General features: G+C 30.4%; 1 protein-coding gene across 1 annotated transcript in view; it reads left to right on the top strand.

The window, feature by feature from the left end:
* The window catches only part of ca16b (carbonic anhydrase XVI b), a 134276-nt gene extending 124774 nt beyond the window's left edge, over positions 1 to 9502 (top strand). The window contains exons 24-29 of the mRNA XM_073851284.1: positions 2068 to 2144; positions 2316 to 2444; positions 4042 to 4188; positions 6194 to 6336; positions 6416 to 6551; positions 8722 to 9502. Of these exons, the coding sequence (XP_073707385.1) occupies positions 2068 to 2144; positions 2316 to 2444; positions 4042 to 4188; positions 6194 to 6336; positions 6416 to 6551; positions 8722 to 8868 (779 nt within the window). The 3' untranslated portion in view covers positions 8869 to 9502. The remainder of the gene's footprint in view (positions 1 to 2067; positions 2145 to 2315; positions 2445 to 4041; positions 4189 to 6193; positions 6337 to 6415; positions 6552 to 8721) is intronic.
* The last annotated feature ends 3410 nt before the right edge of the window (positions 9503 to 12912 follow it).

The following is a 12912-nucleotide window of genomic DNA, read 5'->3' as shown; positions in this document are numbered from 1 at the left end:
TTTTTATTTTTTTCCTTTTTTTTAAATTGCTATAAACTGTTGTAAATAAAATGTATTTTATTTATTTATCAGTTTTTTCTATATTAATTTTTGATTTTGTTAGCAATAACATTACAAATGTTTTTACAGTACATTAATAATTAGTATTTAATATGTACTAGATATGTGCACAAAGTCCTTTTTAACCATAGTAAAAATCCTTAGTGACATTTTAGTATTATGTACTATTGTAGTATTTATTAATATTTTGAATAGCCAGAATTTTTTATATATTTTCAGACTTCGTTTTAGCTTTAGGTTATACTTATAACTTCATCTAATATGTGTATATATATACACATATTAGATGAAGTTTTATTTATTTATCTGTTTTTTTCTTTATGTATGTACTATTATAGTATTTATTAATATTTTAAATTTGCCAGAATATTTGTATTTTCAGACTTCGTTTTAATTTTAGTTTAAATTTTATGATTTTATAGTTTTTCATATAATAAATATATATATAATTTTTTTTTTATTTAAATTGTCAAAAACTGTTTTAATGTAGTTTTATGTATTTGTTTATTTATCAGTTTTTTCTTTATTAATTTTTTATTTTGTTAGCAATAACAGTGCAAATGTATTTACAGTACATTTATAATTAGTATTTAATATGTATTAGTTATGTGAACAAAGTCCTTTTTAACCATAGTAAAAACCCTTAGTGACATTTTAGTATTATACTATTGTAGTATTTATTAGTATTTTTAATTTGGCAGAATTTTTATATTTTCAGACTTTTTTATAACTTTAGTTTAAATTTTTGATTTTATAGTTTTTTCATCTAATATTTATTTTATTTTTATTTAAATTGCCAAACATGGTTTTAATGTAGTTTTATTTATTTATCGTTTTTTTCTTTATTGATTTCTGATTTTGTTAGCAATAACATTGTAAATGTATGTACAGTACATTTATAATTAGTATTTAATATGTATTAGATATGTACACTTTTAACAGTAGTAAATCCCATTAGTGACATTTTAGTATTATGTATGTACTATTGTAGTATTTATTAATATTTTGCCAGAATTTTTCTATTTTCAGACGTTGTAATTTTAGTTCAAAATTTAGATTTTTATAAATGTTCATATATATATATTTTTTTCTTTATTTCAATTGCCAAAAACTGTAGTTTAATGTTAATGTAGTTTAATTTAATTATTTATCTATTTTTTCTTTACTATTTTTTTTTATTTTGTTAGTAATAACATTGCAAATGTTTTTTACAGTAAATTTAGAATTAGTTTTTAATATTATTCGATTTAAATAAGAAAAAAAGGAACCTAAATAGTGATATTTTAAAAAGCACAACAAAATTACTAAACATTAAATAAAAATTAAGGTGAAAATATAAAAATAAGAGCTAATTTAAAATATCATATATATTAATAAACAAGCAGTTAAACAACTATTTAAAAATAAATTAAATTAAAATTAGAAATGTGATTTTTATATTTTCAGACTTCATTTTAATTTTAATTTAATTTACGATTTTATAGTTCTTCATCTAATATTTACGTATTTATTTATTTATTTTTTAATTAAATTGCCAAAAACTGTGGACTGTGGAACTGTGTATTTTTTTTTATTTCTATTCAGCTTTAATTTATTTTATTTTAGTTTTAGCTTAATATTTTAGATTTTTTTTTTTAATTGCAGAAAACTTTTTAATTTACTTGTTTGTTTGTTTTTTAATTAACATAAATATCCAGTAGCCATTTTTTGTTACTGATAATAGTAATTATTATTATTATAATTGATAAAAGAATGACCTATGTAGACACTTATGTAGAATAAAATGGATATGCTTCTGATATAACTACAATCTTCATCTAAGTGTGCATATTACTGAGTGTATTATTACAATTACAAGATTTCTTAAAGAAAAACATAACAACGGTAATGAAGAATAGCTAACAATAGTATTTTAAACCACAATGGCGTAGTGAATGATAAAATCCCAGGTTTGGTTTGCTGTGACGTTTATAGTGAGTTGTTTATCATTGATGTTTTGCCCCTCAGCGGAACGAGCTCGGGTGGCGCTATCTCCCCTCCCAGGAGTAAAAGGAACAGACTACATCAATGCCTCCTACATCATGGTACAGCACTAAGACTTTACTGGAACATTACACCTTGTTTTGGATCATATTTAATAATGCATGCAACATGAATTATTTGTGTAACTTGCGCACCAGCTCCTTATCTGCGTGTCTCAACAGTAGCTGTGATTTTCTTTTGGAATGAAATCATTGTTTATCCACTTACTCCAGGGCTATTACAGAAGCAACGAGTTCATCATTACCCAGCATCCTCTGCCCCACACGACCACAGACTTCTGGAGGATGATCTGGGATCATAATGCTCAAGTTATTGTGATGTTGCCAGACAACCTCGGCCTCGTGAGTACAGCAATGAAGAGCTACTTATGAACATGAGTTTTTAAGTGGATTCATGCTGCGCTATATAACTTCTGTTCTTTTTATACATGATCAGCAAGTTATGTTAATTCACTCTCAAACAATTCAGACCAGCAGGTAATCATAGCACTTATTCTTATCCGAAAGCGTTTTTTTAAAGTAAAGGACAAAAAAAGAAAAGAAAAGAAAAACATTTCAGACCAGCAGGTCATCATAGCACTTATTCTTAGAGTTCAATTGAATTATTACCTTATGTAATACTGAGTTAACTTTAAAAAAATATATCTAAACAGCACCTTTTATTCAAGACATTTCTGGTTTGCAGAATATGTTTAGCTTTCATTAATTTGATTTCAGTTCTAGTTTAAGTAGTACTTATTCATTTCAGCTAATTGGTAAGGCAACATTTCTAATTTTAAATTTTTTTTTTAATGCACTTTTTAGCTTTGATTTATTTTATTTCAGTTTTAGTTGAGGTAGTTCTTAACTTATTCAACTTATTCAATTCAGCCAGTTGGCAAGGCAACATTTCTAAGTTTTTATTTATTTATTTGTTTATTTTTCATCTAATTTATTTTATTATTATTTTTTTAGCAGTAACTGCACTGCTAATCCTGATAACCTCTGTTAACAATTTATTTCCATGGGAAAATGAACAAATATCTAAAAGGTTTTTTTTTTTTTTTTAGTAAAGGACAAATAAAGAAAAGAAATAAAAAGAAAAGAAAAGAAGCATTTCAGACCAGCAGGTCATCATAGCACTTATTCTTAGAGTTCAATTGAATTGAACTTTAAAGAAATATCTAAAGACCACCTTTTATTCAAGACATTTCTGGTTTACAGAATATGACTTATTTTTTTATTGTTTTTATGTTTGTTTGTTTTTTCATTTTTACATTTCTGTTTAGCTTTAATGCATTTTATTTCAGTTCTAGTTTTTTTTTTTTTCATTTAATATATTTTTAATGCACTTTTTAGCTTTATTTTATTTCAGTTTTAGTTGAGGTAGTTCTTAACTTATTTAACTTATTCAATTCAGCCAGTTGGCAAGGCAACATTTCTAAGTTTTTATTTATTTATTTTTCATCTAATATTTATTTTACTTTATTTTTTTTTAGCAGTAACAGCACAGCAAATCCTGATAACCACTGTTAACAATTTATTTCCATGGGAAAATGAACAAATATCCAAAAGAGTTTTTTTTTTAAGTAAAGAAAAGAAATGAAAATAAAATAAAATAAACATTTCAGACCAGCAGGTCATAATAGCACTTATTCTCAGAGTTCAATTGAATTATTACCTTATGTAATACTGAGTTAACTTTAAAAAAATATCTAAAGATTTCTCTTTTTTCAAGACATTTCTAGTTTACAAAATATGACTTCATTTTATTTTATTGTTTTTGTTATTTTATTGTTTAATATGACTTAATTTGTTCAACATTTATTATAAAATCGTTTGAATTTGCTTGTCATTTTATAAGTATTAAATGTGGACACGTAGCATTATATAAGTGGATGACATGACATGATATGATATATGATGTGATATGTAATATGCCCTGCTCATCTTTTTATAGACTGAGGATGAATTTGTGTACTGGCCCAGCAGAGAGGAGCCCATGAACTGCGTAGCCTTCACCGTCACCCTCATTAATACTGACAGACTCTGTTTGTCTAATGAGGAACAACTTGTCATCCACGACTTCATCCTAGAAGCCACACAGGTACCTCAGTCACCACACAAACATGATTTATACACCCTCAAACCATCCTAGGTGTACGTGACTTTCTTTAGGCTTTACTTTCCTGCTAGCAGTCGTCACTGCGCTATGGAAGCCCGTTTCCCCCACTAAATAAAAAAATAAAAAAGGTAATTGCGACTTTTTATCTCACTATTTTTTTCTTGCAGTTGTGGGTATTAACTCGCAATTCTGACTTTTTCTCATAATTGTGTGATATAAACTCACGATTGCGAGTTATAAAGTCAGAACTGTGAGATATAAACTCATAATTCAGACATTTTCTTCTCAGTATTGCAAGTTTACATCTTGAAACTTACTTTTTTTCTCAGAATTGTGAGATATAAACTAACAACTGCAAGTTACAAAGTCACAATTCTGAGAAATAAAGTCTGAACTGTGAGATATAAACTGACAATTCACACTTTTTTTCTCAGTATTGCAAGTTTATATCTTGAAACTGTTACTTTTTTTCGCGGAATTGTGAGTTATCAAGTCAGAATTGTGAGATATAAACTCACAATTCTGAGAACATATCAATCTTTTTTCTTTATGGACTTTATAACTCGCAATTGCGAGTTTATATCTCACAGTTCTGAGGGAAAAAGTCAGAATTGCAAGGAAAAGAGCCAGAATTGCGAGATACAAACTATAAACTAAAATGTAAGTTTATATCATGCAATTCTGAGAAGAAAAATCATAACTGTGAGTTTGTATCTCACTATTCTGACTTTATTTCTTAGAATTGCGACTTTATATTACATTTCGAAACTGTGACTTTTTACTCACAATTGTGAGATAGTGTAATATAAACTAACAACTGCTATAAAGTCAAGTTATAAAGTCAGAATTGTGAGACATAAACTCACAGTTTACACTTTTTTTCTCAGTATTGCAAGTTTACATCTTGAAACTGTTACTTTTTTCTTAGAATTGTGAGTTATCAAGTCAGAATTGTGAGATATAAACTCACAATTCTGAGAACATATCAATCTTTTTTCTTTATGGACTTTATAACTCGAAATTGCGAGTTTATATCTCACAATTCTAAGAAAAATCGTCAAAATGCAGGGGAAACGCCAGAATTGCGAGATACAAACTATAAACTAAATTGCAAGTTTATATCATGCAATTGTGAGTTAGCAAGTCAGAACTGTGAGACATAAGCTCACAATTCTGAAAACATATCAGTCTTTTTCTTTATGGACTTCATAACTCGCAATTGCAAGACTATGTCTCACAATTTTGAGAAAAAAACGTCATAATTAAGAGGAAAAAAAGCCAGAATTGCAAGATACAAACTATAATTAAAATTGCAAGTTTATATCACGCAATTCTGAGAAGAAAAAAAAACAGAACTGTGAGTTTGTCTCGCAATTCTGACCTTCTAACTAGCAATTGTAAGTTTATGTCTCAAAATCCTGAGAAAAAAAAGTCAGAATTGTGAAATAAAAAGTCGCAATAATCTTTTTTTATTAGGTGGCGCTGAATAAAACAGTGCTACCCTCTCATTCACTAATCTGCTCTTTGTGAGATACTTGTGAGATATTAACTCGCAATTATGACTTTTTTTTTTTTCTCAAAATTGTGTGATATAAACTCACAACTACAAGTTATAAAGCCAGAACTGCAAGACGTAAAGTCACAATTCTGAGAACATATTGATGAGATATTAATTTGCAATTCTGACTAGTATATTCTCACCAGAGCTTACTCTATGCATATGACCTACATCATCGCTGGAACGCCCACTCTCTTCTGAATGTGCGTACGACAGCCATTCACTGCTATTATTAAGTTTGAAAGAGCCAGGACATTTTTTAATATAACTTCAATTGTCTTCATCTAAAAAAAGAAAGTCATATACACTTAGGAAGGCTTGAGGGTGACTAAATCATGGGGTAATTTTCATTTTTGGCTGAACTATCCCTTTACAATAGATTCCATTTAGCTGCATCGAGTTGCATAACTGTATATCTTTGCTGTGCAGGACGACTATGTGCTGGAAGTCCGACATTTCCAATGTCCAAACTGGCCAGATCCCGACGCATCCATCAGCAGCACATTTGAGCTTATCAACATCATCAAAGAAGAGGCAATGACAAGAGATGGTCCCACCATCGTCCATGACGAGTGAGTGCATAAACCATGAGTAGTAGTGCATTGGATGTAACTAAAGGGGAGAAAGAGCCTCATGGATTGTGTGTTTCAGGTTTGGAGCCGTCTCTGCCGGGATGTTCTGTGCTCTGACCGCACTTTCCCAGCAACTGGAGAACGAAAGTGCTGTGGATGTCTACCAAGTGGCCAAAATGATTAACCTCATGAGGCCTGGCGTCTTCACTGAAATCGTAAGTTCCTCATAATAAAGGTCTGAGTGATGATGCATTCAATTTAGAGAGGTCATTGGAGTTTAAAGGAGTGGTTCACTTCCAGAACAAAAAAATGACAGATAATGTACTCACCCCCTTGTCATCCAAGATGTTCATGTCTTCCTTTCTTCAGTCCAAAAGAAATTGTTTTTTGAGGAAAACCTTCCAGGATTTCTCTCCATGTAAGGATCTTCTTTGGTGCCCCAGAGTATGAACTTTCGAAATACAGTTTAAATGCAGCTTCAAAGGGCTCTTAAAAGGTCTTACCTAGCAACACAGTTGGTTATTTTCTTAAAAAATTTACAATTTATATACTTTTTAACCTCAAATGCTCATCTTGTCTAGCTCTGCGTGAACTCGGCGTATTCTGGTTCATGACAGTTTAGGGTATGTTTCTCATTTTCTCCTCCAACTTTGAAATCGCCCTACATCGCTGTTCTACCTTTTTTTGTAAAGGGCGTTTGACCTTCTTTGCATTTTCACTTTGTAAACTCTGAATAGCCCTAGTGTCGGAGTCAACTCCAGTACTGCAATCGACTCTCTGTGTCAAATCCGAAATGGCGGATGCTTTCACTGATTCTCAAATCCTTATATACAGTAGTGCATGGCAATTGAGTGCTGTATATAAGCAAAGAGTGAACAAAATTAAGCGAGGATCCGTTGCTCAAACACCATCGTTTCGTCCTTCTTATATAAATCTGGTGTTTGCAAAAGACCACTGAAAAAGAGGCCAATTCCAACATAACACAGACTATGACGTTATAGTCTCTGGATCATTGTTAGTCACGCCCCCAACATTTGCATAGCCCAATCATCAGAAGTTCTGCGGGTTGGCTATTGTGAGAAAACAAAGCGAGGACAGTAGCGAAAATGGCAGATCACGGAAATAAATGTTATGTTCCAGGTTGTGCAGGAGATGTTAAGTGCAGGGATGGGTTGGTGTCTGTATTCAGAAAGGCACGGAAAACAAATAAGGCTTTCTAATAAAAGAAGGCGAGCCACTAAACACGGTTAGCTTCTTGCTTTAGACGGTTACATTGCAGTCAATAAAATTTCACTTACCACATAAACAGAGTAAGAAGAGACTGCGTGGATAATGGCGAATGATTTACAGATCCTGATCACTGCTGACAGCATCTAAACTTGTCAAATGTGGTAAGTACTGCCGCTGTAGTGTAACATTACACAGAGCATGTGCGATCACAAATCTCAAAAGTGGAAGTAAAAAGTTATCTCGCTTTCCAAACGGCATTTTCAGTGCCCCGCATATTAATAGCGTCTCGAGCTCCTTGATTAAATGTATATTTTCCTTCATGTGCGAGCTACTGAAATGAGCCACTCTGTGAAACAGCCAATCAGAGCAGAGCTCATCATTAATATTCATGAACCTTCCAAATAAGGTAATAACAGACCATTTCATTCTAGGGACAAATCCTAGGGTTGTAAATGAACCTGTAAAACCATTTCTGGAGAATTCTTGCCCTTACCAAAGCCATATACCTTCTATGTAGATATCAGAGAACAATTTAAAATATTGTATCAATGCATTCTATGGCACCTTTAAATAATATAGTCTTTCTTATTTAATTCTAAGATTATATTCCACCGTGGCTGTTTTTCATGACTTTTCACTCTGTGAAATTAGGTGTTCTATATGGAGTCAAGTCCTATGGTGGGAGTCTGGAATCGGAGTCGTCTCCTAAAAACCTGGAACCGAACACCCCTAGTACTTCTGTAGCGATGTAGGGTGATTTTAAAGTTGGAGGAGAAAATGAGATGGGAGTTTTTCGACATCACTTTACAAGACAAGCATTTGAAGTTGAAAAGTATATAAATTGTACATTTTTTTTAGAAAAATAACCAATCGTTTCGCTGAATAAGACCCTTCTTTCTTAGCTGGGATCATTTAGAGCCCTTTAAAAGCTGCATTTAAACTGCATTTTGGAAGTTCAAACTCGGGGGCACCATAGAAGTCCATTATATGGAGAGAAATCCTGAATGTTTTTCTCAAAAAAATTCTTTATGACAGAAACAAGAAACATGACACATGAACATCTTGGATGACAAGGGCGTGAGTACATTATCTGTAAATTTTTGTTCTGTTCTTTGCGTTTATTTTAAGTTTTCGCTGTTTCTCTACCTCTTTTAGGAGCACTATCACTACCTTTACAAGGCTATGCTCAGCCTTGTCAGCAGTAAAGACTTCAGACTTGGCTTCATCTACATGGACAGAATTGCTGGGATAATGGTAACAGATGAATCCAACCAGGCTGAGAGCATGGAGTCCTTAGTGTGAAGTTTCCCCAAAATGAGACGGAACAAAGTGGTTCCTTGAACTTTCCATGAGGCCTTTTTTCCCAGACTCTTGGTGAAATGAAAAAAAAAAAAAAAAAACAGAAAAGAGCTTTTATATAATGATAAAAATAAATTCTTTTGATATTTATTTTTGCTGCTTTTTGTTATCCTGCCGAGCGCCACAACCTGCTCTCCAAAACAAACACGCACACACACACACACACACAGACACACATACTTTGCACTACACTGTCAGTGTTACTACTTGATGCCTAGCTGATTATTGATAATTGTGTTGAAAATGTTTCTGAGTATCACTTTATTGTTGCCGATAAAGTCTGCGGACATGTGAGGGTGATCAGCGACAGCACATTAACACACACATCAGCCTCATACCCATGAAAATTGTACACAGAAAAGCTCCAACTTAATGCTCATCATGATGCGACTTTTAACCGTCAAGCATTGTGAATTGTTAGATTAATGTTCTTTTTTTAATTTATTAAGATATGCCATTTTATGTCTAACTTATATACATTATTTCAGTGTGGTATCATAACAGCAACTGTGAACATATATTGTTATCAGTAGCATTTCTATTGTTTTGTAATATATAAAGATATTGATCAAAAATATGTTGTCTTGTTTCCTTTATTTCAGTTATGTTTGAAATGGCCACTTTCAGTACTTTTTATAATAAGCATTTACTTGTGGTGACTGTTCTGATTAAATCATTGCATAATATATTTGGAAATAAAACTGAGAATTTGTATACTGAAGTAAAAGTACTTCACTGAAAACACAAAGATGGATAATAATGTTGAACAATTAGACACTCAACATTTGGAAATCTATTTTTTTTTTTTTTATTATTTCTCCAGTAGATATTAACTAATATTAATGTACATACAGATGGAAATTAATGTTGACCAATTAGACACTTTTTATTTTATTTTTTTTTTTCCAATGGATTAACCAATATGATTTAATGCACACTCAGATGGACATTAATGTTGACCAATTAGACACTCAACATCTTGAAACATGTTTTTTTTTATTCATTCATTTTATTTTATTCTTTTTCTAATGAATATTAACCAGTATGTTTTAATACACAAATACAGATGGATATTAATGTTGAACAATTAGATGATCAACATTTGGAAACCCTTTTTTAAAATTCATTTATTTTATTTTAATTTAATTTATTTTAATTTTATATTAACCAATATGACATAATGCACACACAGATGGATATTAATGTTGAACAATTAGATGCTCAACATTTGGAAACCTGCTTTATTTTTTTATTTTATTTTTTTCAAAAAGATATTAACCAATATGATTTAATGCACACGCAGATGAATATTAATGTAGAACACTTAGGTGCTCAACATTTAGGAACCTGCTTTATTTATATATTTTTTATTTATTTTATTTGATTTTATTTTACCATTTTATTTTTCCGATGGATAATAACCAATATGATTTAATGCACACACAGATAGATATTAATGTTGAACAATTAGATGCTCAACATTTAGAAACCTGCTTTATGTTATTTATTTTTTTTATTTTATTTTTTTCAATGATATTAACCAATATGATTTAATGCACACGCAGATGGATATTAATTATTAACAATTAGATGCTCAAAATTTTGAAACCTGCTTTATTTATATATTTTTTATTTATTTAATTTTATTTTACAATTTTATTTTTTCTGATGGATATTAACCAATATGATTTAATGCACACACAGATGGATATTAATGTTGAACAATTAGATGCTTAACATCTTGAAACCTGCTTTATTTTATTTTATTTTTATTTATTTTTTCAATGATATTAACCAATATGATTTAATGCACACGCAGATGGATATTAATTATTAACAATTAGATGCTCAACATTTTGAAACCTGCTTTATTTAATTTTTATTTTACAATTTTATTTTTCTGATGGATATTAACCAATATGATTTAATGCACACACAGATGGATATTAATGTTGAACAATTAGATGCTTAACATCTGGAAACCTGCTTTATTTATTTATCTGTAATTGTTTTGTTTTTGTTTTTTTTTCCAATGGATATTAATCAGTATGGTTTAATGCACACACAAATGAATATTATTGTTGAACAATTAGATGCATAACATTTGGAAACTTTTTTTTTCGTTTATTTTATTTTTCCAATGGATATTAACCAATACGATTTAATGCACACGGAGTTAGGTATTAATGTTAAACAATTAGATGCAACATGGAAACCCGTTTTTTAATTAATTTATTTATTTATTTTATTGTATTTCACTTTTTTTCCCAGGGGATATTAACCAATATGATTTAATGCATATTACAACTCTTTAATGTTTTGTACAACTGAGTCAAAATAGCATTATTATATGTTTCCTTTTATCACGTTATCGCTATTAAGCGAACGAGAGAATTTTAAATAATTTAACTCTTTTGGTTTGAGCAGATGTTGCCTTTAATGACATATCTTCAGAAAACTTCCAAAATGGAAAACAAAACTGCCAATTTACTGAGACTATTCCAACAGACGTAAAAATCTTTACCTAATGTCATTTAGGGAAAAAGGTACTATTTTATAAGTACTATTTTAGTACTTAAACTTCTGCTTTCCCCATCACTGAACATCTCAAGTAAATAACATGGGTGTTATACTCATGTCTGCCACTAGGAGCACTATATCTTTAAGAACAGTCCACTAGTATTACACAGGGAACAGTGCTTCTGCTTTCATCAGTAAAGTGTTTTGCTACACAAATAACACAAGCGTCTTTGTTTCGTGTACATTATTCAGAAATAAAACTTTTTGTAATTACTGTATGTAATGTAATGTTGCAAAGCAAACACGATTGCACACCAACAATGTTTGTTTTCCATTCTCTCCACCCGCGCACATGTAAAAATGAGCTCGCCCGTGTGTGACGTATTTCCTTCATGACTTAGGTAATGCCATCTTGATACGAAAACAGTGTCGCATGAGTTGTATTAAACGGAATATTATTGTCTTGCTAGTATACAGAGAGATTGGATTGTTTTCTTTATTCTAATTAGATCAAAAACTGACACTGTTGAGAGTGTCATTCTCCGTCAGAGTTGTGTTCACTGCCTCATTCATTCCTGGCAGTCACAGTTTTTTCTGAAGGAGGAGCGCTGCTGCTGGTGGCGCTAACAAAGGAATATCTGGAGCCGAGCAGTTGTTCATTGGTAATGTTGTTTTAATGTTTTTACCATAACACATACATTATTAAGTATCTACAGCGTATGTCGACTCATTAGTGGAATTTGAGGCCGTATTTTACTGTTGCTAAGCAATAAGGATTCGCGAGTTGTTTTCACGCGGTAGGTACTGAAGCCGTCAGCTCACATTACAACTAACTTAGTGGAAGGGATTTGGATTCATTTAAGTGATTCGAATTGTTTGAATCGGTTCACTAGAAAGATTCGTCGTTGAATTATGAAATGCGAACTGAAATGTGTTATTATGGTTGTTATTATTTTTATTACACTACCAGTCAAACGTTTTTGAACAGTAAGATTTTTAATGCTTTTTTAAGCCTCTTTTGCTCACTAAGCCTGAATTTATTTGATCCAAAATACGGCAAAAACATTAAAATGTAAAATGAAATATTTTTACTATTTAAAATAACTGTTTTCTATTTGAAAATATTTAAAAATTTAATTTATTCCTGTGATTTCAAAGCTGATTATTAGCATGATTACTCCAGTCACATAAATCATTCTAATATGCTGACTTTCTGGTCACAAAAAAAAAAAATAAATAAAAAAAAAAATATATATATATATGTATATATGTATATATATATATATATATATATATATATATATATATATATATATATATATATATATATATATGAGTTCATATGTTTATTTCTATATTTATGTATTTATTTATTTATAAATGCTAAATAGATAAATGCTGATCTTCCATTAATCCCTACTCAACATTTTAAAATATTGATAATAATAATTAGTGTTTCTTGAACAG

The sequence above is a fragment of the Garra rufa genome, chromosome 12, assembly GCF_049309525.1.
Source record: "Garra rufa chromosome 12, GarRuf1.0, whole genome shotgun sequence".
In the NCBI taxonomy this organism is placed as follows: domain Eukaryota; kingdom Metazoa; phylum Chordata; class Actinopteri; order Cypriniformes; family Cyprinidae; genus Garra; species Garra rufa.
The sequence above is the reverse complement of the archived record's forward strand: the minus strand, read 5'-3'. Positions and strand labels throughout refer to the sequence as shown.